The sequence below is a fragment of the Anopheles stephensi genome, chromosome 2 (genome assembly GCF_013141755.1).
Source record: "Anopheles stephensi strain Indian chromosome 2, UCI_ANSTEP_V1.0, whole genome shotgun sequence".
Lineage (NCBI taxonomy): Eukaryota > Metazoa > Arthropoda > Insecta > Diptera > Culicidae > Anopheles > Anopheles stephensi.
The window spans coordinates 21630647-21658633 of NC_050202.1; the positions used below are offsets into that span (position 1 = coordinate 21630647).

The window sequence follows — 27987 nt, forward strand, 5'->3', positions numbered from 1 at the left end:
TCGGAACGAGTGAGCTTCTGAAGGGGTTTAAGAATGGTATTAGATACGAATGAGATGAGTCAGTGTGCTCCTCGAAATAAACGCAATAGTACGCATGCATTGGAGCTAATTGTGTTGCTATGATTATGCCAGAATTTACTTATCTCGCCCCAAGAGTGGACAAGGCATCGCAAAGAAAACCAGTGTGGTGTGTGGTTATTCCCCGTGATACAGCTTATCTGGCTGTACGATCCTATTTGCGTTCCAAATTAATAGTACACAAAGCAGCTACACACACACACATACAGACAGGCACACACATACAGACAGATTAAATTAACAGCAAAAAAGCTAAGCCTGTGTACAAACATTTTTATCTCAATTCAAACTTGAACTTGGAATACAAATTTGAAGTGATTTGTTGTGGCGCCATCTATTGAGCAGTAGCTGAAGCGGCGACCTTTTTCCACTAGCTCACTACCAAAGGGCGATGAGAAGCTGCCTTATTATTCCCGTCTCTTATCATACAACAATGAGTATGACGGAGCAATTAGGTCTAGTTAACACCCCTACTACCTTCTTATAAGACCTATCGCGAACACAGGAAACAATTGAAATTAGCTGCCTTCCCATGTCCCACGAACAGTTGCAGTAGTTATTACTCACGGCTTACAACCACGCATTACAGCAATGAGTCGCTGGTTGTGTTGTGCATTCATGCTGCAATTCGCTACCCCTCGCAATTTTTAAAACACCCCCAACACCCATAACGCTATCAAAGTATTGTGGAGAATTTTTTGTTCAAAGTGGTACCATCTTATCAAGCAGCAGCTACGACACTACGATAAAATAAGATATCAGCGAATACGTTACTGTAGGCGTCCACACATGAGGAAAACAGGCAGAGTAGTTCAGAGTACTGTTGCCTCTTCTCGCCACCAAGGATCTTGATGCCAGAGTTGGTAAATGATAACAATTTCGAGGCCCGGCAACAATTTGGCCACCGCTATCGCTCTAGGTGGATCGTATCGCAAAACCTACACGCACCTTTACATACCCGTCAGCGGCAAGCGCCAACTCAGATATCGTTTTACCGTGAGTGTGAGAAGACGGGCTACTGTACGGGCGGACATCTCCGCCCCAAGTTCGTTCGGCGTAGTTGTTGTGTGCCTTGTAACGGGGGAGGGGGGTTACAAAGTGACACGGGACGTCAGAACCAAACATGAGTGCACGGTACAGCACAATTAGCGGGTTGCTAGGATTCGTCGAACACAGTGGCAACAGCGCAGCATCCCAGATGGATATCGAGATTCTGCCGGAACCGTCCCCACCTGTGAGAACAACACGCAAAAGAGGTCAATGTCGAGTGGTGCAGATTTTTGCTCACCTTTTGCGAACTTCGATAACATTACGCCTTAACGTTTTTTTTCCTCTATCTCCTCCACAGATAGCCTTCGGAAGATCAGTGTACGCCATCTGGTGAGTAAAATAGAAACCCGTGCAGCGGAAACGTTGGAGCGCAATTTCGGTGGTCGATTTTCTGGACGGCTCCGGAAGGAGAAGCGTCTTGCGGATGAATCTGGTGCTGCTGGTAGTGCGTCTACTTCGGCCGAAGCTCCCACCACTTCGACGGCACGCTCCTGGTACATGGTGCACCTATCGCCGGATAAACGATCCAACCTAACGTCCAACGGTACGGCTTCTGCCGTCTCGCTTAGCTCCAGTGTGGCTACGGACGAGGATGACCACAACGAGCACGTTGGAGGCGGCGGCGACGACATCCAGCAGGGCGTTATCGGGCGCGATAAGATAAGCGCAGATAGTGGCGACTTTAGCCAACGGTAAGGGAACTGTTTATTATGGTGCACATGCCGGGGACGTCCGTGGGTACTACGCGGGAACAGGTACAGATACAGCTGAACTACATTTAAGCGTCGATTGGTTGGCAAACTTCAACCAATTCGGTTTGCAACAGCCGAACTCCGTACTATAACTTCCCTGCCAGCTGATTAGGTTCGATGAGCGGTAGTTCTGGACTAGAAAACGTTGTTTTATTATTACTTAATCAGGCGTTGATAGTGAAATAGTGGAATACCTGTGGCCGTGAATGTCGCGAAGGTCTCGGACCGGTTTAATGAACTCGTGGAATGTCCCACGGGATACAGAGGTGTTTTTGGTGCGGTACAAAATGGGTCCCGATCGTTGTGAGCTGTAAGTGATATTAATTAAGAACATTGGTGATAGTCTTGAGACATGGTGAAGATACTACGTGAAGATCTATTAGCAATAACTTGCCCAAGAACCTTAAAGTTACCGGTCAAAAGTAACTTGCCATCTCGCAAGTAAATGGCAATTAGTGAACTCTGCTATTCTCACAAGAACGAGCAAGGGACAAAGTACGCGTCACATCCTAAATGACTCTTGAAATACGCCAAACAATCCATTTCGTGTGCGTCACAGGCATAAGTCACTGACGGAACCGCTGAGCCACGGCAAAAAAAGGTGTGTTCGCGCCTGTTCCAAAATAAAGCAATCACTCAAACGCTCCAACTCCGGAAGTTTACATGAGCTGGACAAACGCGCAGGACGCCCCTCTATGAGCCAGCCCAGGAACCACCTGCCAGCTACTGAAATTGATCGAGTACGATCGAGAACACAGAAGCAAAAAAGCTAACACGCGTGCCTCCATTTTTAGACCCAATGTCTAGTTCCGGCAGCATTGGGTGTCGCATTGATTTGAGGGTTGCTTATCGTGGAAGAGGAATGCGCCAATCGGGGATTACACAAGCAGCAACAAAACAAAGCGAAATACACCGACGACACGTAGATCCTAAGTGTGTGCTCTTCGATTGCAGATTGCCGAGCGGGGAGATAGCGAACGGGAACGAGCGTAGCATGAAAACTGCACCGGGCACGCCTACCATCGATCGGGAAGATTCTGGCCGGTGGAGCATCTGTTCGTAAGTGGTGACAACGGTGAAATGTCTTGCTGTCCATAGACTAAACCTGTTCTCCAAATTCTAGTGACTTTGAAAAAGATTCTCTACCGGACGTGGAGAACGTGTGCGACACGTGGAACGAGTTCATCTACCTGCGGCTCTCCGAAGAAAATGTCAAACATCTAAACTCTTACAGTCCGTAAGTTCTGAGACACTTTTCTTCTGTCATTGTTTACGTTTAAAGCAAGATATTAATGAAGTCTCGACGAATTCTCCTATTTCAGTGATTTCGAAACAACACCATTCGACGAGTTCTACCAACCAGCCGAAGCGTCGAACACCATCATCTCACTACGCTTCACACCTACCGACCTGCATCGGATACTTCACGGTTACGATTTGACAAACGTGAGCGAAGACGAAGATGATGTCCAGTCCCATTCCTCCCGCACATCGTACGATTCCGACGGCGTGTTTGAGGATGCTCGCATACAAGCGTTTACCGAACCACGCACCACCCCGTCCGAGGATTCACTCGACGAGGGCGTCGTGTTCCGAGACAGCCCACTGGAATCACCGGAACCGCATCTTCACCCAAGTGATATTGACATGTAACGTATTGCTCAACTCACACGTTTCCACGCGTTCGTGTGGCAGCACTATCAGCAAAAAACCCCAACAGCACCGTTATCACGCTCGATAAACGTATTGATTTCGCTTTCGAATTGCAGCAAAATCTCGTTCCTCATCGAAGAGCTGCTCGACACGGAGCGGAACTATATCAACACGCTCGAGAAAGGTATCGCCACCTACATCGACGGTGTGTTTAACGACCGAACGCCACCGGAGCTGAGCGGGAAGAAGTATCACCTGTTCGGGAACCTGCAGTACATCTACCGCTTCCACCGGAACATCTTCCTGCCGAAGCTGCTGACGGCGGGCAACGATGTGGAGCACATTGCCGACGCGTTCGTACACTTTCTCGACAACGAAAGCTTCTACGGGTACATCCTGTACTCGATGTATCACCCGAAGTCGCAGCGGCTGTGCGAGCAGCATATCGAGTTTTTCCGCGCGCATCAGCAGCTGCACGGCGATAAGCTGGGCGTGAAGAGTTTGATACTGCAGCCGATACAGCGGCTGCCCCGGTATCAGCTGCTGCTGACCAGCCTGTTCAAGCAGCTGGTCAAGAAGCCGGGCGCAATCAGTCGGAACACCCAGCTGCACAAGGTTTGCGTGGCGGAGAAACGGCTCCAGACGCTGATAGGGATCATGAACGAGTCGGTCACGATCAACGATATACTGCAGTGCGAAATGGTGAGACATTGAGGTGCTACCGAGGAGCAGTTAATAAGGCTTGCTTGAATTACAGGCAGAAGACGACGAGGTGGAGCTGGGTTTCGGTGTTCCCAAGCCGGCCATTGTGCTTAAGAATCAGAACCACGACAATCAAGTGCTGTTCCTGTATCCTAAGGACAACGAGCATGTTGATCGCAATAAGCCCGTAAGTTTCTGAATCTCACACATGCATACCGTGGATCGTTTCGCCTCATGTGTTCCCGTTCTTCTCTTCCAGATCAACATTCTTCACCAGGGCAAGTTCCGCAGTGCGTTCCCCGTGTTCATTCACGATCTGCGACTCAAGCGACAGTACCAGGGCCGCCTGTTCGTCTTCGAGCGTTGCGTGATCTATGCCGAGCAGCTCGAACTTAAGTCACTCATGTACCGGGGCCACTACACCCATCAGGAGATCGAGTTTGACTTTGCCAATCGACAGATCTTGAAGCTTTCTTCCCGTCGCCACGAGCGGCTCGACATTGAGGTGAAGATTAACATACAGAACCCGGGCAAAACGCACCTCCCGGACATAATGATGGCCATCAAAACGATCATCGATCGACGGGATCAGCGGGAGAGCTTCGCGATCGATTGTGGCAGCGAGACGTTGGCGGCAGTGCGGGACACATTTTCCTGTCGAAATTCTAGCTTCCGTAGCAGCATCTCCAGCACGGCCAGCGATTCCAGCTTCTTCAGTGTGTTCAGTGGTCCGGCGAATGGTGGAATTCCTGAGGAGGATGAAGCCGGTGCCGCCCAGCGCACCGGAAGCGTCCTGTCCGAGTGTGGTTCGATCGAAACGATGCTTCACTTTCAGCAAAACTTTGAGCGTGCGCTGGACGAGTGTACGAATCTGTACATCCGCACACTGCCCGAGGATGTTGCTGGCCAGCTGGAGGAGATGGTGGAGATACTGGACGAGATGCTGTCGATGCAGCGTGCCATCAATCAGCGGCTGTTTGAGCAGGAGTACGAACGGCTCAGCTGTGACAGTGATCTGCAGTACTTTTGCAGTGTGTTTCAGGACTGCTTACGGCGCGGTGAGTTCGATGTGTTTCTCCGGTACGTGGAGCACACGAAGACGGTCGAATCGATGCTGATGAGTTTCGAGCAGTACCACTCCAACAGTCAGTCGAAGCCGGGTACAGCTGGCTCGGGGACGTCCCTTACGATCGATGCCTTTCTCTACCTGCCAATCAAGTACATCAACCGGTGCCATCAGTTTCTGAGCGTTATCTGGAACCAGCAAGAGGAGGACCGGACAGATCATTCCGGGGTTAAGCACGCTGAGCTGCGGTATGTGCATGAGCAGATGGCGCTTATTCAGCGTCGGGTGAACGAGAACTATCAAATACGGCAGCTGATAATGGACGTGCAGTTTCTCAACGAGATCGGGCTGGTTAAACACTCCGAGATCGTAAAGCTGGAAGGATCGTACGCACTGTTTCGCTTACTGCTCACGAAAACTGGACTCTTGTGCATGAAGATCAACGCTGAACAGGTAAGCGAGGAGCAGGTTAGCGAAGGAGTGGAACAAAACAATTCTTAAGCATTCTATTCTGACCGCTTCCACAGCATAAGGTCGAAACGTACAGCAGTGTCACGTTCTACTGTCCCTACACGAAACTGTCGGCCCGGACGAGCAAGCGCACCGGCACCGTCTGGTACGTCTATCTGGACAATCGGAAAACGACGCTCATCTTTCCGTCGCGCAACCTGCGCTACCTCACGGTCGAACAGTACAACACGCTGTCGGCACAGATGAAGCAGAAGGAGCGCGAGAAACGAAGATCATTTTTCTACGTTACCTGAGCAGGACGCCGTGAGGGTCCAGTTGCTGCAGGACCCGCGACACACGGGACCCGTGATACTAGAGTGTGCGAGTGGACGGCAAACGCCGCATGGTGATGTAACCGATAGTCAGCAATAAATTATTCCTTCCGACTAAATTCGCGGGGATTCCAAGGTTTGCCCACAACGGCGGTGTTGGGGTGAAGGGGACGGGGAGGGGAAGGGCACCGTTTCAGGAATGTTATACCCGTATCGCCTGCAAACCTGCTGATATCACACAATTGTTTCGAAAAGTATTAAGGTCGCGCTGAATCATCCGTATCGATACGGTACGGTACCACCAGGTCGGTCAGCACTGCCAAACTGGCGTTATCTATCGGCGTGATAACGCGACGTGTTTGGTGGAGGAAAAGCAGCCCACCACCTGCCACGATCTGGGAAAGCAATCAGTTTTTACACGCACACACAAACACATGGAAAGAGCATGCAATGTTGATCGCGTTGTTTAGCACACAGACGCATATGTTGCTGGTTGTGTATGGCGAATGAAAGAGTTGGGAAAACTCGACCAAAGCGGAACCACGACATCAAGTGGTAATGTGTCGGTCAAGGGTACATGAAGTTGGGAAGAAGTTGATCGAAATGGATATGCGAGTGTGTTATCATTGCGTGGAGTAACGTATGTCCCGAGCCGTGAGCTGTAACGATATGTTCGATACTAACTATGCATTGGCTATTTTAAATTTGTAGATTATTTTTTTCAAATTTATTTAATTTTACGTAAAATAAGAGAATATTTTAAATATTCAAAAATAATATGAATTTCAATAATATATTTTTTTATAAGCAATTTCATCATCCCGCAGTCCAAAAGTAATCAATTTTTGATTTATAAACACATCATTTTTGATGTTCAATTTTATAGAAGTGTTGGTGCCACCATAATAATGAGTGTAAGGGTCGTGCATAAAAAGGTTCGTGGTTGGCCATTTTATTTATCAAATGCTACAACTACGCCCAGTCAGCTACGGCATTGAGGCAAACAATATTTAGATTATGCTTTCGCTATCGGAATCTGCTTGTTCTTGTAATGAAACAAATAGATTATGATGGGCAAAACTTGTTCCTTGTTTTTACAATATGATTTATATACAATCCAATAGTTCGTTAATTGGCTTGCATAAAATAAAATTCGGTGAGTAAGAAGTAGAAAGAATCTTGAGTAGTACAACACTTCTTCGTTTACGAAACCCATTGATAGCTGTATTGATATTGCACGATAATTCTAATTCTTCAAATAAGGGAAATAAAATGAAAGAAACTTCCTATTAATAGTATAACCGACTCTTGGAAGTCTAATAAGAATTCAAAACGCTTTGATAATTCTAATAAATGTGAAATGACCGTTGCTTAAGCATATCCCAGCAATAAGGCATGGCATTTTTTGTTGTTAAAAAATTCAACTAGATCATATTTTTGGAACATTCATCAAAATTATACTTTCACTCAATAGAAAATATATCCCGTTAGTTACAATGATTTAAAAAACATATTACATGGCAGTCTAGTGCTAGAGGCGACAACGGCGCCGTTCTTCATACGGCAGGACCGGGGTTCAAATTCCATCCGTATCGTTCCCCCATAGTGAGGACTGACTATCCAACTACGTGGTATCAATAAGAGTAGTAAGCCTGAAATGGCAGGCTTAACCTAAGAGGTCATTAGGCCAAAGAAGAAGAAGAAGATTTAATGGCTTTCGAGTATAAAACTCACTCACATCAGCACACACTAGCAGCAAGAGCTTGATCGCTGTTTCTCCCTCAAGTTTACTCTGTGATAACAATAGTACGGCAATCACAAAAGAGGCGCCTCCATCCCAAATAGCCGTGAGTCATGAGATCTAAGAATAAAGCCTCTTCCTACTATAATCTCAGTGTCATCAAATTCCACTTCCCACAGACGCATTTCACCGATCGCATCGATCACCTATTTGATTGTGAGTTGGTAACATCAACATCACCCGCATCGTGTTATCTTCCAGCACTCGGGACAATAATACCGTGGCTCCACACAGAGACAACTACGCACACACAGCGCCTCTGATAACGATCGACTTAACTTCCACACACCTGTTCGACCGTCGCGGACTGCGTGTACAAATCAATGTGGGGGGAGAATCGACAGAAAGAAAAACTGTCTCGCTGTCCCAACAAAAACCCACAACACTCAACCCCCTTATCGGTACCAACACACCGTTAGGTACGGGTGTGGAAGCACGAACACACCGCGGCCATTCAACTGAGTCACGGAATTCCGCACCGTGTCCAGTGTGTCGCGCTACCGCTGAGTGCAGTATCTGTTCACTGATTACGAGTGGCGGTCCAGTTTTTCGTGGCCTGGGCAAACACGTGTCGTGAGGGGAGGGAAATTCTGAAGGAAAACCGGCATCTCTTTGCACGGGGAGAAGCAGACCAGGGAGTGTTGATCCGAACCGAGCCGATAGTTTGTTTGGTGTGTTGTGGGCTTCAGGCTGGAAGTGTTCGCTCCCACCAATCACTGCACCCATTATCGAGCTTCTTGCTGTGCTGTGAAGTTTAAATTTCCGCGTACGGCAAAGAGCAGGGGGAGAGAAAACAGTCATCATCATCTTTTTCACTCGGGCAGCAACTTGGTGTTGGCGTTCGTGCGAGACAGTTGTGTTGGTGGCGGGGTTACGCGCTCGCCAGTGTAAGTGGATGCGCGAAAACACGACGATAACTGTGATAGATAGCGCAAATAAAGAGGAAAAACATACTGCCTCTGTGTGTGTGTGTGTGTGTGTGTACGCGCCCCGGGCCCGATAAAAACTCCTCGACCCATAGTCTCAGTAGAAACGGAGCTCGCCTGCCCAACGCATCTGCCCATCCATCGTTTCCATTCAGCACTCGATCATCTTCGCGCGATCGTGAGCAGTGAGTTGGCAAACGGCCGAGCCAACCGTACTTCGCTCACACACGACTCCGTTTGCGCAAGATATCAAGCCCGCCAGTGGGTGGGTGGGAAAACAACAGCATGTACGGCCATGGTAATGGTGGTGGTGGCATCACGAACCTCAACGACGACGACGTTGAGGAGGCGATCCATCAGTCATTCGCCCGGCCGAAGAGGCAGACGCACTTGAAACCTGCTGCCGATCGCATTTCGTGTGACAGCGGTATCTCGCTGGAGGACCCTGCGCTGATCACCCCCGTCAACCCCGCCAATCCACCCGCCCCGGTCCGTCGTCCGAAGGGTGGTAATGGTGCGACGTCGCACGTCCGACGGCTAACGCAACTGTTCGAGAACCTGTCGCACGACGAACTGCGCCACGAACAGGAACGTCAGGAGCAGTGCACAATGTCCACGGGCGCGGTAGGATCGTCACGGGCGCACTGGGACCTGCAGCAGGTAACCGAGGAACCAACCACACCGGAAGTGACCGAAGCAGGGGGTAACGCTGCGCCCCCCACACCTCCAGCAGTAGTGCTACCGAGCGTGGAAAGTGTTGAAGTTGTGCGCGGCACGGTGGAAAGTGAAAATTGCCCCGCGAGTGACGTTTCGAACGATGCGGAAATTGCACAAGACGCATTAGCTCCGCTGCCAGTGATGGCGCGCTCGCGGATGCCCAATTTGGAGGCCAGTGCGGAAGATCGTGTTATGGCGCGGAGCGTGCGGATGAGTGGTGGCGCGCGTGCGGTCAGTGGGGTGGGCAAGAAAAGGCTTAGTCGACGTCGGCGAACGACGCAACCGATGGGGGAGGAAAGTGGTGGTGGTGTTGTTGGTGGACCCCGAGTGCTCAGCTACACCAGCGAGCAGGGTGATAAGCTGGATAGTGGTGGTGGTGGTGGTGAACAGCAGTACTACGACTACATCGACGATGACGATGAGTTCGATACCAGCGACGAGGAGGAGGACGAGGAGACGGAGAGCGGAAAACCCGAGCGGAAGGGAAGGTATGTTCACTTTCACCCACCCTCCCATTCATCCACCCCCTGTCGGAGGGGTTAAGGGTGATAAACCACACAAACACAACTACACCATACATCATAATGAGACCGAAAAAAATACGCTCAAAAATCTGATAACACGCTTATCTTACGCCCGGTTCTAACGATCATCGCCTCGTATCGGGGTCGCAGATCTACAAAGTAATCAGCGACACATGAGGTCTGGGTTTTTCTTGGTTTAGGTATAGCAAGGGCGTTCGATTTGGTTCGAAGCGTTCCAAGGTACAGACCCTTCCGTGGACGTTAGTTTTTAGCCTTCGAGAGTCGGTTTTCGTGTTCGCCGAAGAAGGCTCCGCACTGTGAAGGAGGATAAAATAAATATTAGACTTGTAGCTTCTTCGATAAGCAGTACTTGACAGGGAGCGATGCCGACTGTAGCGTGCTGCTGAACGAACAGCTGTATCCAACTGTGATCATTTCGGTGGCCTTCTGGTTGATGAGGTTAAAATGACAATTGTGACTCATAGTCGTGTTTCTGAACGTATCGTTAACACAGGTGTGTGTTTTGTACCCATTACTCCACTACACACTTTAGTATTAGTAAAGAATCTTCGCATGTGCTTTGAATGATACTTCAATATGTTTGTTGAAACCGCTAGTTAACATTTGGGAAGATCACCTCCGATCGTTGAAGGCTCTACTTCTCACTATTTTCCTTTACAACCTTTAACTATTTTATAGAATAACTTAGACCTCAGAGGCCTCTCTTTAAGATCTTCCACAAGTCCGGATATAGTTGATGGGTTCTAACTGGTTTCAAATATAAATTGCATACTTATAGGCGCATAGGACAAAAACTGGTTTATAACTGAAACTAGAAAGTTGAGAGACTTAGAAGGGTTTAACCTATTTGGGCTCCACAGCCTACTTAGATCAACCCTACTAGACCAGTTAGGGTCAAGCCGCACTAATTATAGTTGGCATTACACAGGACCGTAAAATCACAAGTCTTGAACATAGCACACAGGGCGGTCCGGTGGCCCAGGCGATAACGGCGCTGGTCTTCACACGGCAGGACCGGTGTTCAATTCCCATCCAGATCGCCTCCCCGTACGTAGGGCTGTGACTACTTTGCTACGGGTAAAACTCAGTCACAGAAAGCAAGAAATGGCAGGCCGAGACCTCTCGAGGTTGTAGTGCCAAGAAAGAAAAAGAAGGACATAGCAGACAAGGTCCATTAGACATTTGATATCTGATCTAGCAAATTATAGTATAGTTCTTCTTAGCAGACAGCTAAAAGTCAACTTAGTAAACAGATAAAACAAATAGATTTGTCACGCAAACCTCATTTTTAACGAATTTTCTTGCCGTTGTCAGATAGCTTTTAGTCACAAATTGATTTAATTGTTGCTTTTCCTGTGTTTGCTAGTGGTAAAATTGCAGCCTACCGATACAATGTCTATACAAGTGTGATTGATACAGTTCCAAGAACTAGGCAATTTATATAAGAAAAAAGTTTCACTTATAAGCATGGTAGAGGCAACAATGGCGCCGGTCTTCATCCCCTGTAGTGAGGACGGACTATCCAACTACGTAGTATCATGTAATCTAGTAGGCCAGAATTGGTAAGCATGACCTACTAAGAGGTCGTTTGGCCAAAGAAGAAACCTGAAAATGTGTAGTGGATACTCCAATTGGCAGAAGCTACTGTTAACAATGTGTCAGTAAAATAATATTTCTCCTAACTTGCCTTACTAATATAACTCCATCCTTCAAAGCCATAAGCATTCTAAGCGACATGGCATTGGGTAGAACGTTTTCTGAACAATTCATTTGCCATATTGCTACTGCCACAAACCAGCTTCAGCTGTGAAAGGCATTAAAAATTGTAACATCCATCAAAACATACTGCTGCCGGTCGGCGGAAGTATACAGCCATGGACGATCGTACACCTCCCACTACTCTTTAAGTGTACTCCCGGTCTCGACACAAGGCAAGAAAGAGGAAGAGAGAGACGGAGTGGCAAAACTGGAGAACAGTCCCCGAACAGACTTGCAGCAGTTATGCAATTGTCGTAATACGTTCTATCAGCGCCAGCAGCAGCAGCATGAATAATGCATGCTCGGTAGTGCCCGTTTCTCGGAAATTTAACTCTCACTGACTCGATTGGCCCGATGGGGCAAGGCACCACAAAGAAATCACATTTGATGTGCGCGAGACACCGGGCTCACGAGGTCAAACGATCAAAGTGGAATCAAATGGGTTTGCGCATCGCGATTCCGGCGCGAAAGCACGCACCTCCGCCACTTCGCGGACAGTGCGGAAGAACTTGAACCCATGCGAACTGACTGAGTCATCGAATCGTGTACGCGAGTAGTGCTTACGCCGCCTTTTTTTTTTTTCATTGCCGATGTCCGACACAGCAAAAATAGAACCACTCCTCAGGGAGCAGTTGAGGCAGGCTCGAATAGAATGGAAATTGAAATAAAATTAGCCATAAAAAAATTACGCTCTGGCCCTTTCCCCTTATCATGCTCGCATAATTGGTAGTGCTGTCCCATCGCGTACCTTAAATCCGGCGCTCAAGCACTCACAACAAATTCAACTACTCGCTGCTTTTGTCCACCGATAACGGACCGATTGTACAGAGGAGAGGAAACAAAAACTATCACAACGTGTTTTATTTTCGGAATTGAGCTCATGTTTACCAGCCGCGTTAACAGTGCGCGGGGAAAATCCCCTTTCAATCCCTTATCGACTCGCGTGTCATCGACTAAACTGCCAAACGAACTGGAAACGAAACAAAACGGCACGGACCTAAATGTGCTTTACCGCTTTGCAGTGAGGGCGAATTTGGCGAAGGAGCAGCGCCAGAGATTTCCGAAGCGCTCAACATGCACGTACCGGTGATCGATCGCGGTACGCCACACTACGAAGAGCACGACGAGTTTAGCAGCAGCTCGTTCGACAGTGACTCGGAAGATGGGGAACCGTTTGCGGTGCGACCCGACTCGAACAGTTCCCTCAAGACGGCGTAAGTATCGGGTGCCCTTGGTACTTGCGAGTGTAAGCTACTGACCATATCATTCCCCACCAAACAGTCGCGTAACAAGCATTCTACAGGAGCTGTTAGCTAACGAGGCAAACTACGTACAAACCCTTGCGCGCGGTATCGAGAACTACGTCAGCATTATGACCGGGAAGGATATGCCACCGGCGCTCCGTGGGCAAAAGTATCACATCTTCGGCAACATCGAGAAGATCCACAACCTGCACCAGAACCAGTTCCTGCCGATGCTGGAGAGCAATCGGGCGAGCATTGCCGGAATAGCGGAAACGTTCATCTGGTTCCTGGAGAATGACAAGTTCTACTGCTACATCATGTTCGCGCTCAATCGTCCAAAGTCGGAGCGGATATGCAACCGGAACTTGGACTACTTCCAGGTACGTACATCACTTACCCCACCCCCTTTAAAATACGAAATCTTAAACGTGATTCTTCTGATCGTTCCGCAGCGCCGTCAGCAGGAAGTGGACGATAAGCTCGGCCTGAACAGCTTCCTGCTGCAGCCGATCCAACGACTGCCCCGCTACAAACTGCTGCTGGCCGAGATTAACAAGGAGATCCTGAAGCAGATGGAGGACACGCTACTCGATTCGGTCAAGGACGAGATCGGCATCCTCTGCAAGGCGGAAAAGCGTCTCGAACGCTTCATCGACATCGTAAACGAGGCGATGAGCATCAACGACATCCAAGAGTGCTACGAGGTGCGTATGACACGTGCGACGGTGCTCTACACACAGAATGCCAGTCCAACCTGTTTCCAGCGTTTCTTTGCGTGTGAAGACTAGTGTGTCAACCTTTATCTTTTATCTGCAAAAAAATCATCACCCAAACCAAATTACTGTGTGAGCGTGGTTGCGTGTGTGTGTGTGAAATTGGCACGAATTTACCTCGATTGTATACAACTCAGGGTCCCAACAGTGTGCGGCAGGAGCTCATGAACCAATGTCTTGCGATATCCGATCTCTTCAGCAGTCCGCTACATGCACCGATGGTGTTGATACTACGCCCCGAACAGGATCACAATCCGGCCAAACGAGAACCCGTGAGTGAGGAACAGGAGCAAACATTTGGGTGCACTAGTGTCTACTGAATAAGGGGCATCTTCCCTAGACGCTTTACCCTCGAATACACTTTAAGATTCACAAAACTAACACTCAGCATGCAAGATCAGAGGGAAGAAGGTTTTTTCTTCGTGGTGGCGGACGGTGTTGGACACTAACCATAGTTAAACTCTTGACAGGGGTTACAGGTTTTTGGTTTTTTTCCAGAGGACACAGACTCACACACACACTAACCAGGTGTACAGAATTCCAACACATATTTGGGGCGAAAGACTCATCCGCCATGTCTTACTACCCGGCTAATGTCTTATACCGGGCTTACCTTTGCTCCTTCCAGATTAACCTGTTCAGCCAGGGCAAGTTCCGGAAGATGTTCGAGGTGGACGTTTACGACTGGGATCACCGAAGGCGCTACCCGGCGAAGCTGTTCCTGTTCGAGCGAAGCGCCATCTACACGGAAAAGGTAAAAACCCACCTCGAGTACCGGGGCCGGTACGATGAGTCGGAAATCGGTATCCACAACGAAAACCGCAACAAGGTGTACCTTTACGCGAGGAAGCGCGGCATCCAGGAGATTGAGGTGACCTGCGGTGACATGAACGAGGCGCAGCGTTTGTCCACGCACGTGGAGAAGATGATGCGCGAGTTTGCGGTGAACGAGCGCGATCGGATCAATACGCTGGTGCGGCCCCGGATACCGAGCGTGATGACGATTAACCGGCGCAGCGTCGCTAGCATGATGTCCAACAACAGTGCTGCCAGTAGTATGCGTAAGTGTAAAGTCCCGATGAGTTCCTGCAAGGGAAAACAGGGAGGACGTGAGGATTAATTATTCTTTTTGTGTGTTTCTTGTTTTTTTTTTTTTCAGGAGAAAGTTACGAATCCACCTCACAGACCACCTGGTACGTTAGCTTGTAGAGGTGGTATCTATGTGGCTTCGGCATTATCGGGAGACCGCTGTACTGTATGTGCTCGTCCTAAGTGTCCTTCCCTCCCATACCTACCACCCATCTCTGTACATATGTATCTCCGACCGACTTGTTAGCTGGTAAGCGACGCCCGACTCATTTCCAGCCAAGGTGTGCCCCTGTGTGTGGTCTGATAATAAAATTAGTGTGCTATCAATTGGAAAACGGGGACGATTGTGTGTAATTGGGACGTACAGTTCACCGTTCGCTATGTTTGTTTCGTCCGTTGCGTGTCCCTTTTTTCTTCCCCATTTGTTTACGCATCTCGCGCTTGCGCATCTGGTGATGAGTTCCGTTCCCTGGAGGAGTGGTAAACTTATTGGTGCTTCAAGGTACAATCTTCGTTTTGGTGCTGGTCAGGCATATTCGACGGAAGGGAACCATCTCCTAACACAGCCTAAGCATCTTCCCCTACAGGAGCACCGATAAACCGTGCGCACAGTTTGCTACCATGCAGAAGAACTTTTGCAGAATACTGGCCGCCAACCGGCGGTACTACTTCAACGAGCTGCCGGACGAGCTGGCATCACGGTTAGCTGACTTTATGCGCGTCTATGATCGGATCCTGCATTTCCATGCCAAACGGTTGTACGAGGACCTGTCGCGGCCGGATACGGGTATCGACGAGGTGTGTGAGATGTTCATCGGGTACTTGAAGGTGAGCGACAGCTAGTGGTGGGAGAAATCAAAGCGAACAACCAGAATAAATATTTACACATGCTTTTTCAGGATGGAGCGCTCGATGTACACCATGAGTACATTCGTCTGTTCAAACCGGCGGCGGAAATTCTTAAAAATGTCCACAAAGCAGCGGTAAGTAAACTGTTTGGACAATTTTGTTTTTTTTTTTTTTTTTAAATGTGCTTAAAATCATGAATTTAAGTTCAAAATAACCGTTTCCGTTCGAAATTCCATATCAAAAACAATGTGTGAAATATTTCATGAAACGTTTCATGCATTCAAATGAAATGTTTCGCGCCATGAAAATAATTCAAATTTGTATAACAGAGCGCATGGGTGGATATAACAGTTCAAAGGGATTGTTCACCATGGGTCGTTAACCTTCCTAATTACGGTAAAATACAATAGGTCGAATTATTTGTCCTTCAAATTGATTAATTTTGTTCAAAATAGGTCATTTTCTTATATAAAAAATTTATTGTAAATGATGTTTTCATAAAAGACTATTTCCAAGCATTGGAACGATTTGATCTTCCAATTTTTTAGGCAAAACAAGTATTTTTTCAAGCATTTTAAGGATTTCTGATATCCTTGAATTATTTTACCCTGAACTGGTCGGACAGTTCTTCTTGCGGGGAAAAAACAGTCCTTACTAGATTTAATCCTGGTCCCAATCTCAGAGCAATGTAATCACTGGGTTAACACATCTCGTAACTGCCTCCTATATATCTTCCTCTTTCGCAATAAAAGCTCTAAAGGTCTCGAGATGCCATTATTGGCTTTCAGAGTCTTTATATTATCCGTAGCTGAATAGTAAGTCCTGCATCTGGTATATGTTCCTCCAAATATGTCCCTCCTAATAATTGAGTTTATTGAGCATGTATTTTGAGAAGCTCGCTATCGGGTACCTATGCCGAGACGTGTGATCAATCTCCCAACAGATATGGTAATCACTCGTAGCTGCACCACAAGTCTACTTCTCATGTGCCCCATTCCACAATTCCTAATCAATTGCCCTTGCCTCAATTCTTGACAATCTCGAGCAACAACAAAAAAAAGAGCTTCCTATTTACTGCTGAGCTGGTACTTCTTCTACTTAAGTGGGCCGTTTTTGTTTGATTAGAATCGAAATCGGTAAACAATCGGAACTTATTCTACGATTTGTTAGAATAAACAGGTAATCCGGAAGCAAATTTGATTCCACTTAACCCACTACCGTGCACCGATAAGCAACCCTTAATCGATCAAGCAATATCTCATCTATCAAAAATTAAGCAACCGGTAGACTGGATTGGTCTACTGTCGCTTTCAATCATTGCAATTAAAAGCCACCGGACACTTTAATTACAGCGGTCCAGTATCACCGACAGCATGGTCGCACCGACGATGGATGAGTTTACCTTTCTGTGCGTACAGCACTGGAACAAGCTCGAACACTTCTTCCAGGCGCTGGTCGTCCAGATCTCCGAGCAGATGAACTCGGGCTGCATGGAACATCAGGATCTGTTCCGTAAGCTGGCCTACGTCGAGGTACAGGTGGCCAGCTTTCGTAAGCTGCTGTTCCAAAACTATCGACTGTTTAACATGGACGAGAAGATATCGCCCGGCAAGCTGGGTTTGGTGCTGTACTCGGATCGCGTGCGGTACGATAACGAAACGATCAGCTCCCATCGGGTACTGCTCTGTGAGCGAGCGGTCGTGTGCGTTAAATTCCATTTCGTGCGGGTAAGTGTAGCTTGAGTAAGTGAGGGAACCTAATCTCACTGGATGCTTTAATGTGCTTCATCCCGCTTTTGATAGGAATTTGGACGCCAAACGGAAAAGTATACCGGATTCGCGTTTATCGATCGGTTTGGACGCGACGGGAAGATGCCGAACGTACGCGTCAGCAAGAAGTCCGAGGTACGGCTGAACGTGATGCAGAACGAGGCGAAACATCCGATCGACTTCGGCAACGCGGCCAACCGGGACAAGTTCTACGGGCAGTACTGTGCGGTACACGCTAAACACTCGTAGAATAGTCGAACACGAATAGCCACGCGAATAGTCTTTTAGTCGATAACCTCTCTGCTTTTTTAAAAAGCGTAATAAATGCAACGTTTCACGCAACAACAACAAAATCCCCGTGATCTCTCTCAACGGTCACAACACAGCACAGATTCTCCGAAAGTGTCACTTTCTCCACAGAGGGTGACCGTCGTGGCAGCACCCGATACTAACAATTAGCCGCAAAACAGTTCTGTCAACATCACACCGCCACGCAACGCTAATAAATAAGCGCCCACCAGCGCACTCCACAGTTCGCCCCTCGCTGTGATAGCAAGCGTAGACATTCCTCCGTGGGGTGAGAGATAAGCAACTTCCCCCGTTCCACGCGATGGATGGACGCCGTCCGTTGATGTGATCGATAATGGGCAGTTTGCGCTGTACCTTCCGACTGAACGGATGGCGTTTCGTGTAGAAGATATTCGCGAGTTCGCTGCCGGTACGCTACCGTTGTTCCCTCGGACCTGAAACAGTGTGGTAGGCGGTGGCTTGAATCAGTGCGTTATCTAATCAATCGGCTGGACACTTCTTCCCGGTGTGCTTTCATCGTCAAACCAAACGTACCTCTACCATATGAAGTGTCTGTCCACTAGCTCGTGCCTTGTTGTTTAACAAAAGTGTCGGTGATCATCATCATCATCACACACGCATACGACCGCGGCGAAGATGCATCCGCTTCGTCCACCGGTTCCTCCCAAGCCGAGGCTCGCAGGTTTGGGTCAGAGCCGTGATTTGCGTGACAGTGGTATTTCCGTTTCGGACGACACGTCCGCATCGATGGATTCGCTCAAGCGGGCGGACACAGTCTCCACGCCGGGCACACCGAGTGCCGTGCGTCAATTAGCGAGCCGGTTCGAAACGATCGCACTGCGTCAGAGCAGCCCCAATCTGCAGCGAACCGGCGGCGATGGGACGGACACGCCGTCAGCAACTCGTAAACACGTAACCACCAAACCGATGATACAGAAGCTGCAGACGAAGGTGGAAAGCACGCTGCTCGTAGGCCCAAAGCCTCAGCTATACCCGATCCTGGCTACTGCGCACGATCGTACCAAGCTATCGCAGCGAGCGAGCGCCATCGCCGAAAGGATATACGATACCGTGTACGAAAGGTAAGCTTTTCCAGAACCAGAAGCAGGCGTGAGTCACCGGACTCTATATAAACATTCGGCGCGATACGACCTTCTGCTGGCTGATAAGCTGATGGTTTCGCACTGATAACGGTACGGCGGTGGCGCGCGCACACACACACACCAACAAACGGGGAGGAAATTTACAATCGATGGATTTATTTTCCCTTCGTAAAAGACCCCATTTTTTCCATCGGAACCTTAACTCCCGGTGAATCATTTTGTAATCCAAATGTAGTAGGTTATGTGTGCGGGATCTCGTCTTTTTTTTTCTGGCCCCTTAATTTGTTTGAACTTCACAAATTGTAGACGGTGTGTCGGGGTTTTTTTCTCTGGTACGAGAGACAGATTGAAATAGCTGCACCATACGCAACATTGACGCGCTGCCAGACACAGCTGTTGGTAGGGAATAGATTTTAAGGCGGATTATGGGAGCATGACTCATCGTCAGCATGCAGGAGATCATAGTTTTGTGGAAGATGACGTCCAAGTGTGTCTCCCAAACAGTGCTGTTTGCAGGGTGGAAGCGATCACACCAACGAAGTCTAAGTCTAATGAGCTGTGCACACGCTGTAGACCAAATGTGCCTTTCTTTATCTTTTGCCAGAATAATTGAACTTTGATTTGGACAAAGTTCATTTTTTTCAATCATGACTTCCTCTTCTACAGGAATTCACTCTATCTTTGTTCTAAGATATCTATCTTTGTTTTGCTAGAAAACAGCTCCAACTAGGTTGAGTTTTACTCTACTCGCTCTAACTGCCCTGATAATGAGACTTCATCTAGGAGCGCGTCTATTGGAAGTATATCCCTTTTTTTACCCTTGGTGGAATCCTTTCATGGCGACCCAGTATTACGTTGAGAACATCGGGATCACCCCCTGGGTAATGCCAGATTTTTACCGGCAAAAACCACCTGCGCCCTTCACCATTACTTTATAATTACCAACTAGGGTATTGCATTTAGAATGACGGCATAGACGTATCTGTCCATAAGACACGTCTCGTAGGCGCCGTGGAAGTATATCCTTAAGGTACTGTACGCTCGATAGGTTCAAATTCTAAGCGTAGTGTGGCATGAAGATGGAGCAGAATACGTAAATACGTATTCTATTGTACCGCTAACTCTCTCTAATCTAGACTCTAATCTAACAATATTCATTGTGCTAGGAACTCTAGGGACTCAAGTGACCCCAACATGGCCTCCACCTCGAACACGGATGAAAGTGCTATAGAGGTTTTCCGGGTTAATAGAAAGCGAATTTATGGGTATCCTCTGCAGTAAAATCCGAGCCTCGTACATGGGTGCGTTTAAAGAAAAATCAGTTCGCAGAGTCCTAAAGTCTCTATATGTTATCGAGACAAAAGTTTTTGGACGGGTATTGAATGAATGATTTCCAGAACCACACTTCTTTGCAATCGTCATCATCGACCAATACTCAGCTTCCCATCAAGGCAGCTAGTAATGCAACTTTCTACTTCGTAAGTAGACGAATATGATGCAGTAGAAGCTCATACAGGCCCAAGTGAAGCCATAGTTGAATTAATATACAATTTATCCCATCAAAGTCTCAAATTTTCTTCGCTTTTAATCGATATCGTACGTTGTCGATGCGTTTGAAATGTAGATAAAACAGTTTATCTGCCTGCCCTGCTCGCAACAAGCTTCCGGCACAGCCGCCAGTATCAGTAGCTAAGGGCACTGGCACCAATCAGCACTTGAGAATTATGTTGCACAGACCAGGAAGTGAACGCATTACAGTACAAGCAGTGTATAATGGTTGAGACACTCGTTTGATTATCTTTATCGTGCTCGTATCCTCACACAGAACCCATACGAAGCATCCCAATCACGAGCCTGTCGAGACGGTCTACGAAGAGTTAGATGATCCCAGCTTAACCGATGGCTATTCCTCGTTTGAGTCATCGTGAGTAGCCGTTTGTGTAGTCGTACTGTAGCCCGCTTTGTGTCCCCAGTTTTTGCTATCCATTGTTTTACCCCAGCTTTTCTGTCCATTTGGTAGCGATCCGGATGTCGGTTTTGCTTCTTGTACTCCCTCTGTGAACCTCTTACCTTGGCCACTGCCTCTTATAGAGTAAATCTTTTCCACTTCATGTAGCAGCGATGATGAACATGAAGCACTGTCCGTGCAAAACAGCTACTACACGATCGCACCGGATCTGGAGGAACCATCCGTGTATGATACCATCACCCCCGAGGACCACATCCTCAAAGTGATCACCGAGCTGATCGAGAAGGAACAGAAGTACATCGAAACGCTTGATCAGGGCATCCGCAACTATGTGCCCGCCATGTACTCACAAACACTTCCAACCGCATTGCGCGGTCTGCGAAACATTCTCTTCATAAATCTGGAAGAAATCCTTCGCACACACCGGGACCATCTGCTGCCCGATCTGGAGCGTGCGGCCAATCTGTCATCCACGTCCTCGACCGACAGCGGCCGAAAGGCGGAAAAGATTGCGGAAGTGTTTCTCAGCTACATCGAGAACGAACGGTTCTACTGCTACGTACAGTTTGCGATGCATCAAGCTAACTCGGAAGCGGTCCGTTTGCGGTACAACGATTACTTCCTGAAGATTCAACACGATCTGGGCGATATGCTAGGTTTGAACAGTTTACTGCTGCATCCGATTCAGCGGTTGCCACGGTACAAGCTGCTGCTGAACGAGATGGTAAAGGACCTGCTGAAGGATGGCGATGGAAAGCGTACGATGAGCCGCCGGACGGCGTTACTGTGCAAGGTGGACAAGCGGCTCAGCATACTGATCGATCGCGTTAATCAGGCGATCAATGTGCACGACATTCGCCAGTGTAGCGGAGGTCAGATGACAACACACTCCAGCTTGAAGCACGGTTCGGACATACCGCTCACACTCATCCTTCAGCCGGAAGGCAATCGGAATCCTGCCCGAGACACACCTGTAAGGGAAAACGTCTCCAACAGCGCTCTCCCGTTTACTCAAACCATTACCTATCCTGTCTTGCAGATAAATCTCCTCTACCAGGGCAAGTTTCAGCGCCTGTTCGTTGTCGACATCTACGACACAAACGTGCGCCGGAAGTACAGCGGAAAGGTGTTTGCGTTCGAAAAGTTGCTCCTGTACGTGGAGGTGTACCGCGAACGGCTGGAGTACCGAGGGCACTTTGCTGACAGTGAGGTGTGCTACCTGGAGGAAGGTAAAAACCGGCTCATCCTATACGCCGGCGCTCGCGGTACGCATGAAATCACCGTACAGTCGGACACAGTCACGGAGCTTCAACCGCTGGTAGCGATAGTGCAGGCGATGACAAAGGCTGTGATATACGACACGGTGGAGATGGATGAGCGTACCACCTCACATAGCTTGGAGGACGCGGAAGAAGATGATGAGCAGGATCTGCCGACGGTCAACGAGGCGGATGATACTTGGTAAGGAGTGTACGTCTGAAGAGCTCTCGTTCGGTTGTGCTCATCTTAGAATGATAACATTTTGCAGGGATGAGCAAAAACTCACAGCGTCCCTGATTGAGGCGCAACAGCAGTTCATCGAGGTGCTGATAGCAAACCGACAGTTCTATCTGGACACGCTCAGCGCGGAGGTAAAGTCAAAGTTGACATCGTTCATTAGTGCTTTCGAAGCCATTTTGGAACTCCATCAAAGGATACGGCAGGATCTTGCCCAACCGCTTATGGATCCGAATAAAATATGTGGCTGCTTCGATCGCTACTTAAAGGTTGGTTCAAGAAGAACGCTACCGTTACCATACAAGTCTCACTCACCTGATATCGTGCTTTGCAGACTGACATGTTCGATCCGTACTTTGATTATCTGCGCGAGTTTCGGAAGGCTACCAAATGGATACAGCACTGCCAGACACCTTCGGTAAGTATCTTAATGGCTGCACAGTACCACCACGAATCGTTTTCTCATCGGAACGGAACGTTTGCACCTTCACAGAACTTTAACAATCGTGTCGCCTCCACTGTGAAGCAGTTCACGTTCCTTTGCATCGAACATCTGCAGGAGTATAGCCGCTTCTTTAACGTACTCATCGTCAAATACTCGGAGAACAGTTCACTCAACATCCCTATCGATAAGGAGCTATTCCAGCGGCTAGCGTACGTGTTGGTACATCTGAACGCGTACCGAAATAACCTGGCAGTGAACTACGAACTGTTCCTGATCGATGAACACGCGTCGGCGTGCGGAATGGTGTACCACAATGAGCGTGTCACGATCAGCAATCCACCACACGCGGCCGATGCCGGACCGTGCCGGCTGTTTGTGTGTGAAAGGGCCGCCATCTGTGTGAAGGTGCAGGACGTCACGGAGCGCGATCAGCCGGTCGAACGGTTCGTGCGGGTACTGTTCACAGACCGCTTTCAGGGTCGTGGCGTTCCGATGCGTATGCGCAAAAGCAAACGGCAACTGCAGCGGCTAAACTTTGTGATCGATGGCTTTAAGTTTCGGATCGATTTCGACAGCGCCCGCGCTCAGAGCACGTTCTACAATAGCTACGTAAACCGGTACATCATGATATGATATTTTTGCTTAACCATGTTTTAAAGCTGTGAAAAAACGTTTGAAAAACGCCGTCTACCAAATATAAATACTAGCGATCTCACAACACAAACGTTTAAATCTCGACAGCTCCTTTCGCTGGTGCTATAGCTCGATGACACAGGGGACATGTCTTGCGCGTGCTGATCTCAAGCGGGCTCGCTAGGTGATAGCACCCGGTACACTGCCAGGCTCCGGTTGGGTTCGTCAGTGGCTGTCCCGATGCGACGCACGGTGGAAATCGACTTCCACAGCTCGGACACAGTGTACTACAGTCCGCGACCGGTGTCTCACAGGTAAAGCAACTGATGTGCTTCACCTTTCCGTCGTGCGGCTCATAGCGGGAGAAGATCTCGATCGCCAACTCCTCGTATTGCTGCCGCCGTGCTTCCGAGATCGTCTCGATCGATTCCAGCTTGATGAACGCCTTCGAGCACGTACCGAACGATCGATCGGCACAGCTAGCCAGTGCGAGCAGTGCGTACAGTGACTCCACCTCCAGCACATCCTCGTAATCGCGTAGCCGAAGGCCGGTTACAACGGCACTGTGCAGCAAGCCTGTTCTCAGCTGACGCTGGGCCAACAGCATGTAGTGATACGCCTCCGCGTGATGCCATATTTGTTCGATCAGTACCGCATCTTCGGGGCTTAGCTGGGACAGCACAACGGCTCTACTGCCAGCCGCCTGGACGGTCAGCTGCTTCTCGACGTGCTCTTCGGCCAGCAAGCCAGAAAGCACGTACAGCTGCTTTATCCTCACGTAATCCGAACGCTTCTCTGCTTCCGCTTCGGCCATCTTGACGAGCAGACGGGCCGCGTCCAGATACCGTCCCGCTTTGCGCTGCAATTCGATCGCTTCCGGCAGTTTGCCCTCTTGGAGCAGTTGTGCCGCATGCTTGCTGAGCAGGGTGTTAATCTGCGGCATACGGTACTTTTGGGCCAGCTCCACCGCAAGACCCCACTGCCGGAGACTGATGCACGTCGAGACAGCGGATTTGACATCGCCCAGCTTCAGGTAGGCAGCAACCGACTGCTCACACATCCCAACCGTAGCTAGCTGCTGGCCAAGCTTCGCCAGCTGTGGGCTCTTCTCCGGCAGCCGATGCATGCACCCGACCAGCTCATCGTACTGCTCCAACGCGTACAGCGCATCCATCAGCCCTTCCGTGTGGTGCGCCTTTTCGTAGTACTCCTTGGCGCTGTCCCACGCCCGCATGCTCATGTAGTGGTGTCCGATCTCACGCCACGCGTTCTCCATCTGCTGGTCCGAGATGCCCGGCCCGAGCCGGTACAGCTGCACCGTGCGAAACCAATCGCACAGCGTCTGTCGCAGGCGGATCGCACAGTCCCTCCGGTCCACGTCCATGTACAGCTTTTCCGCTTCATCAAACTCCCCGAAAAAGGCACAAATCTCCGCCCGTTGAAGCGCCTCCAGCTGAATCGTTTTCAGGCGCTTTATGAGCTGAATGCCGGGATAGTTGCTGCACCGGACGAATGCCGCTTCGGCTGTTTCGAGATCAAGCTTCTTGAGCGATGCTTCCGCCAGCAGACGCCACAGGCGGGGATGTGCATTATCCTCGATGAACTGTTTCGCTTCCGCAATGCCAACATGCGCCAGGAGATCTTCCGTGTCTCGAAGCGACTTCACCCGTAGCTGCAGCAGATGCTCCTTCACGTTAGGCGTTGCACCACCCTTCACAATGTCATCCAGCAAAACGCCGGTAATTTCCAGCTCCTCAAAGTTACAGATGTACCCGGAGCAGGTGATCGGTTCTTCCGGATCGGCACCGCGCAGTATGTACATGCGCGTCTTCTCCATTATCGCCAGCAGCTGCGGGTTGTCCCGGGCCCAACAAATTGCCCACACGTCCTTCCGCTCGATGTGAGGTGTGGACGCACCAGCCGGTTCCGATTCGCTCGTATCGTCACGAAGCGTTAACGTCGTCAGCACACCGTTACAGTCGATCATGGCGGCACGGGTTGAGTTGCAGTTGATGGCGAGCTTGTAGCTGCGTGCCTGCAGATAGTGTCGATTGCGCAGCACCAGGTGGGGCAGTGTGTACTCATGGATGAGCCCACTTTCACGACCGATTAGGAGCAGGTTCTCGGACGAGGCTACACAGCAGATTGGGTCCTGACTTGGGTCCACCTTGGGTGGGATTTCGTTGGCCGTCTTTGAGTCGAGATCGTTCAGCACCTCGAGGGCCGGTGTGTCGTCAATGTGGTATTTGCGATCGCGCTTGATCTTCAGGTTGGCGTGTAGCGTTGAAGCTCCCTTTAAAAAAAACGATGAGAATGAGAAAAGTGCATTAATAATATAAAATATAACCAGCTACGAGAATCGAGTCAAATTCTCAGTGCTTGTAGTGCCAAAGAAGCAATGATTACCTTCGGTGTATGATAATGCCAGAGTAAAAAGTGATCCTTCGAGGCTACGATCACATGCGAAGAGTTCATCGTAATGAACTCTGGCCGTATGTCGATGTATTTCGCTGAAACATAATAAAAAAGTTTACTCCTTCGTTCTAAAACATGCTGCCCCTCGCCATACTCACAGTCAACCGTCGTGCTGATTGAATTACAAACCAGCAGCTGATACATCAGATCCTTTCCCTTGCCCTCGCTCACAATACTAAACTCCTTCCCGGTCATGCGCGTTTCAACGGCCAGCACACAATGATCGACCGACGCTGCCATCGACATCAGTGCGTCAATCTGCTTAGCATAGCACTGGTTCGAGCTAGTGTCCCAGAAGGTAACCGTATCAGTCTCATCTCCGGCACCATTGGCTACCGCTTCCTGGTAGCAAACGGTCCGGTTAAAGTAGCACCAATTATAATCCGGTCGGATGTTGGCAAAGTAAATGAACGAATCCACGGACAGCGCTATTCGTAGCGACTTGCCTTCCCACGAGAGGGAAGTGATTTCTTTTCCCGGGATTTTCAGCGTCCGGATGTGCTGTGAAGGAGAAAATTTGTTAATTATTTTAGGGACAGGACATAAAGTTTCGTTTTCGATGGCTTACCACACCGTACGGAGTGTAGAACAGCACCTGGCTGCTATCCTTATCACTGCTCAGGTTAGTCTTCATGCCACACAGCGCCAGTATCGTACCGTCGTGGTTCCACATGCACGAAATAGCTTGCAGGCCCGTGTCCACCACCACCGGTGCATCGTCGTTCTCGTTGCGCATCAGCTGCATGCGCCCATTCTCGTAGCAGATCGCCAGCACGGGCCGGCTCGGTGAGGTCCCCTTGTGGAACCAACACAATCCCACCACCGTAACGCTCTTGGCCGGCGTCAGATACACACACTGGATGTTTAGCTTCATCACGAAGATGCCCTGATTATCGTACAGATGTACCTCGCCGTTCTTAATGCTGAACAGTAGCAACCTTCCGTCCGGACTCCACTGTACGCCGGTGGGGGACACATTTTTCAACTCCTTTCCCCAGATCCGATTGCCATCCACCGAACCAACGATCACCGTACCATCCTCGTACACGATACAAATTTTCTGCCCATCGCTCGTCCATGCCATACCCTTGACGGTGGACTTTTTACGATCGTTTGTCATCTCCTCGTACCAGGAGCCCTAAAACCGGGAAGAAGAGAATGTTAATAGCCATCCCTTTGGAGAAGAAAGAAATCGTCGCGGCCCAACCTTGTAAAGCATCCACACCATAATGACGCCATCCTTGTCGGAGGACGTTAGCTTCTGCTGGGACTCGTTCCACGTAACCACCTGGATGGCGGACTTGTGGCCCTCGAGCGTTTGGTTCATGGAAAGGTTGCTTGCCTGCAGCGCTTTGCCCGGCTGGGCCGACACCGCCGTACTGCTGGCCTGCTCCAGCTTCAGCACCTTCAACAGTCCATCCTCACCGCCGACTGCCACGTACCCCTGGTCCTTATTCCATGCGATGCAGTTCAGCCGAGTGTTGTTCGGGATGGCAATCTACGGATGAAAGCAATCCAATATGGCGTCTGTGGGAAATGTGGGGAAAATTGTCGGCAAACAAACCCACCCACCCGGAAGCGCATACCTTTTTACTCAGGTAAATAAACATTCTGCACTGTGCTGTGTTTCGTTTCCGGTAACATTCAATCGGCACAGAAACGTTTGAGAACCGAGGTAAACACTTGCTTTCACTGGTTTTCCACCTTTTTCACGCACAATAACGGTATGGAAAATGCACCTGCTTCCGGACTGCCGTACGGTATGAAGAGAAAAGCACCGTTGTTTGTGACCTGTTTTGTGGTGGTAGCGCAGGTTGCCTAGCGACCAAACTGACAGTTCGATCGACGCGCTCGCATTGCACGCACACATCGATACGCGTGTACGGCGTACGCAACACGGTGTTGTTTGTAAACAAACACCTGTAGCACGGGAGCGCGTTGTTTTTCAACTGAAAAAAGGGAGAATCGATTCGCTCTCGCCTCTCGTATCGATACAGGGTTT

General features: G+C 49.2%; 4 protein-coding genes across 9 annotated transcripts; 3 read left to right on the forward strand and 1 right to left on the reverse strand.

Moving 5' to 3' along the window:
- Positions 1 to 842: 842 nt before the first annotated feature.
- LOC118507746 lies at positions 843 to 6202 on the forward strand. Of its 2 annotated transcripts, XM_036046748.1 has the most exons (9): positions 843 to 1334; positions 1427 to 1820; positions 2835 to 2939; positions 3004 to 3117; positions 3203 to 3529; positions 3650 to 4235; positions 4291 to 4422; positions 4495 to 5754; positions 5829 to 6202. In XM_036046748.1, exons 1-9 carry the CDS (start codon positions 1202 to 1204, stop codon positions 6063 to 6065), a joined length of 3288 nt encoding a protein of 1095 aa, XP_035902641.1. In that variant the 5' UTR covers positions 843 to 1201; the 3' UTR covers positions 6066 to 6202. The 2 variants fall into 2 exon arrangements, with proteins under 2 accessions (XP_035902641.1, XP_035902642.1); XM_036046749.1 differs by lacking the exons at positions 843 to 1334; positions 1427 to 1820 and adding an exon at positions 1935 to 2190.
- A 2168-nt stretch (positions 6203 to 8370) lies between these two features.
- LOC118506143 lies at positions 8371 to 17907 on the forward strand. Of its 2 annotated transcripts, XM_036042890.1 has the most exons (11): positions 8371 to 10015; positions 12853 to 13044; positions 13112 to 13454; positions 13527 to 13778; positions 13985 to 14119; positions 14476 to 14908; positions 15007 to 15040; positions 15524 to 15764; positions 15836 to 15919; positions 17138 to 17512; positions 17588 to 17907. In XM_036042890.1, the coding sequence occupies exons 1-11, from the start codon at positions 9096 to 9098 to the stop codon at positions 17801 to 17803; spliced, it is 3225 nt and encodes a 1074-aa protein (XP_035898783.1). In that variant the 5' UTR covers positions 8371 to 9095; the 3' UTR covers positions 17804 to 17907. The 2 variants fall into 2 exon arrangements, with proteins under 2 accessions (XP_035898783.1, XP_035898784.1); XM_036042891.1 differs by lacking the exon at positions 13985 to 14119 and having other exon boundaries at positions 8375 to 10015.
- Positions 17908 to 18035: 128 nt separating this feature from the next.
- On the forward strand, positions 18036 to 23533 carry LOC118506144. 4 transcript variants are annotated; one of them, XM_036042893.1, is made up of 7 exons: positions 18036 to 18945; positions 20792 to 20890; positions 21083 to 21908; positions 21975 to 22396; positions 22464 to 22701; positions 22767 to 22850; positions 22926 to 23533. In XM_036042893.1, exons 1-7 carry the CDS (start codon positions 18500 to 18502, stop codon positions 23508 to 23510), a joined length of 2700 nt encoding a protein of 899 aa, XP_035898786.1. In that variant the 5' UTR covers positions 18036 to 18499; the 3' UTR covers positions 23511 to 23533. The 4 variants fall into 4 exon arrangements, with proteins under 4 accessions (XP_035898786.1, XP_035898787.1, XP_035898788.1 ...); XM_036042894.1 differs by having other exon boundaries at positions 21086 to 21908; XM_036042895.1 differs by lacking the exon at positions 20792 to 20890.
- Positions 23484 to 27942, reverse strand: LOC118506142 (WD repeat-containing protein 35). The gene is made up of 6 exons (XM_036042889.1): positions 27572 to 27942; positions 27193 to 27483; positions 26554 to 27123; positions 26084 to 26486; positions 25917 to 26020; positions 23484 to 25803 (listed from the first exon to the last, which is right to left on the reverse strand). The coding sequence occupies exons 1-6, from the start codon at positions 27593 to 27595 to the stop codon at positions 23605 to 23607; spliced, it is 3591 nt and encodes a 1196-aa protein (XP_035898782.1). The 5' UTR covers positions 27596 to 27942; the 3' UTR covers positions 23484 to 23604.
- Positions 27943 to 27987: the final 45 nt, after the last annotated feature.

What these genes read in the sequence shown, in the direction of transcription:
- LOC118506142 (XM_036042889.1), bottom strand. Translation starts at nt 27,595, where the DNA reads ATGTTTATTTACCTGAGTAAAAAG. An exon ending in TTATTTACCTGAGTAAAAAG is followed by an intron (nt 27,484 to 27,571) that starts GTATGCGCTTCC and finishes TTTCATCCGTAG; the next exon opens with ATTGCCATCCCGAACAACAC. An exon ending in AATCAGCACGACGGTTGACT is followed by an intron (nt 26,021 to 26,083) that starts GTGAGTATGGCG and finishes ATTATGTTTCAG; the next exon opens with CGAAATACATCGACATACGG.
- LOC118507746 (XM_036046748.1), top strand. Translation starts at nt 1,202, where the DNA reads ATGAGTGCACGGTACAGCACAATTAGCGGGTTGCTAGGATTCGTCGAA. An exon ending in CATCTAAACTCTTACAGTCC is followed by an intron (nt 3,118 to 3,202) that starts GTAAGTTCTGAG and finishes CTCCTATTTCAG; the next exon opens with TGATTTCGAAACAACACCAT. An exon ending in TGAAGATCAACGCTGAACAG is followed by an intron (nt 5,755 to 5,828) that starts GTAAGCGAGGAG and finishes CCGCTTCCACAG; the next exon opens with CATAAGGTCGAAACGTACAG.
- LOC118506144 (XM_036042893.1), top strand. Translation starts at nt 18,500, where the DNA reads ATGCATCCGCTTCGTCCACCGGTTCCTCCCAAGCCGAGGCTCGCAGGT. An exon ending in ATCCTGCCCGAGACACACCT is followed by an intron (nt 21,909 to 21,974) that starts GTAAGGGAAAAC and finishes CCTGTCTTGCAG; the next exon opens with ATAAATCTCCTCTACCAGGG. An exon ending in GCTTCGATCGCTACTTAAAG is followed by an intron (nt 22,702 to 22,766) that starts GTTGGTTCAAGA and finishes CGTGCTTTGCAG; the next exon opens with ACTGACATGTTCGATCCGTA.
- LOC118506143 (XM_036042890.1), top strand. Translation starts at nt 9,096, where the DNA reads ATGTACGGCCATGGTAATGGTGGTGGTGGCATCACGAACCTCAACGAC. An exon ending in ACATCCAAGAGTGCTACGAG is followed by an intron (nt 13,779 to 13,984) that starts GTGCGTATGACA and finishes TATACAACTCAG; the next exon opens with GGTCCCAACAGTGTGCGGCA. An exon ending in TGTTCATCGGGTACTTGAAG is followed by an intron (nt 15,765 to 15,835) that starts GTGAGCGACAGC and finishes ATGCTTTTTCAG; the next exon opens with GATGGAGCGCTCGATGTACA.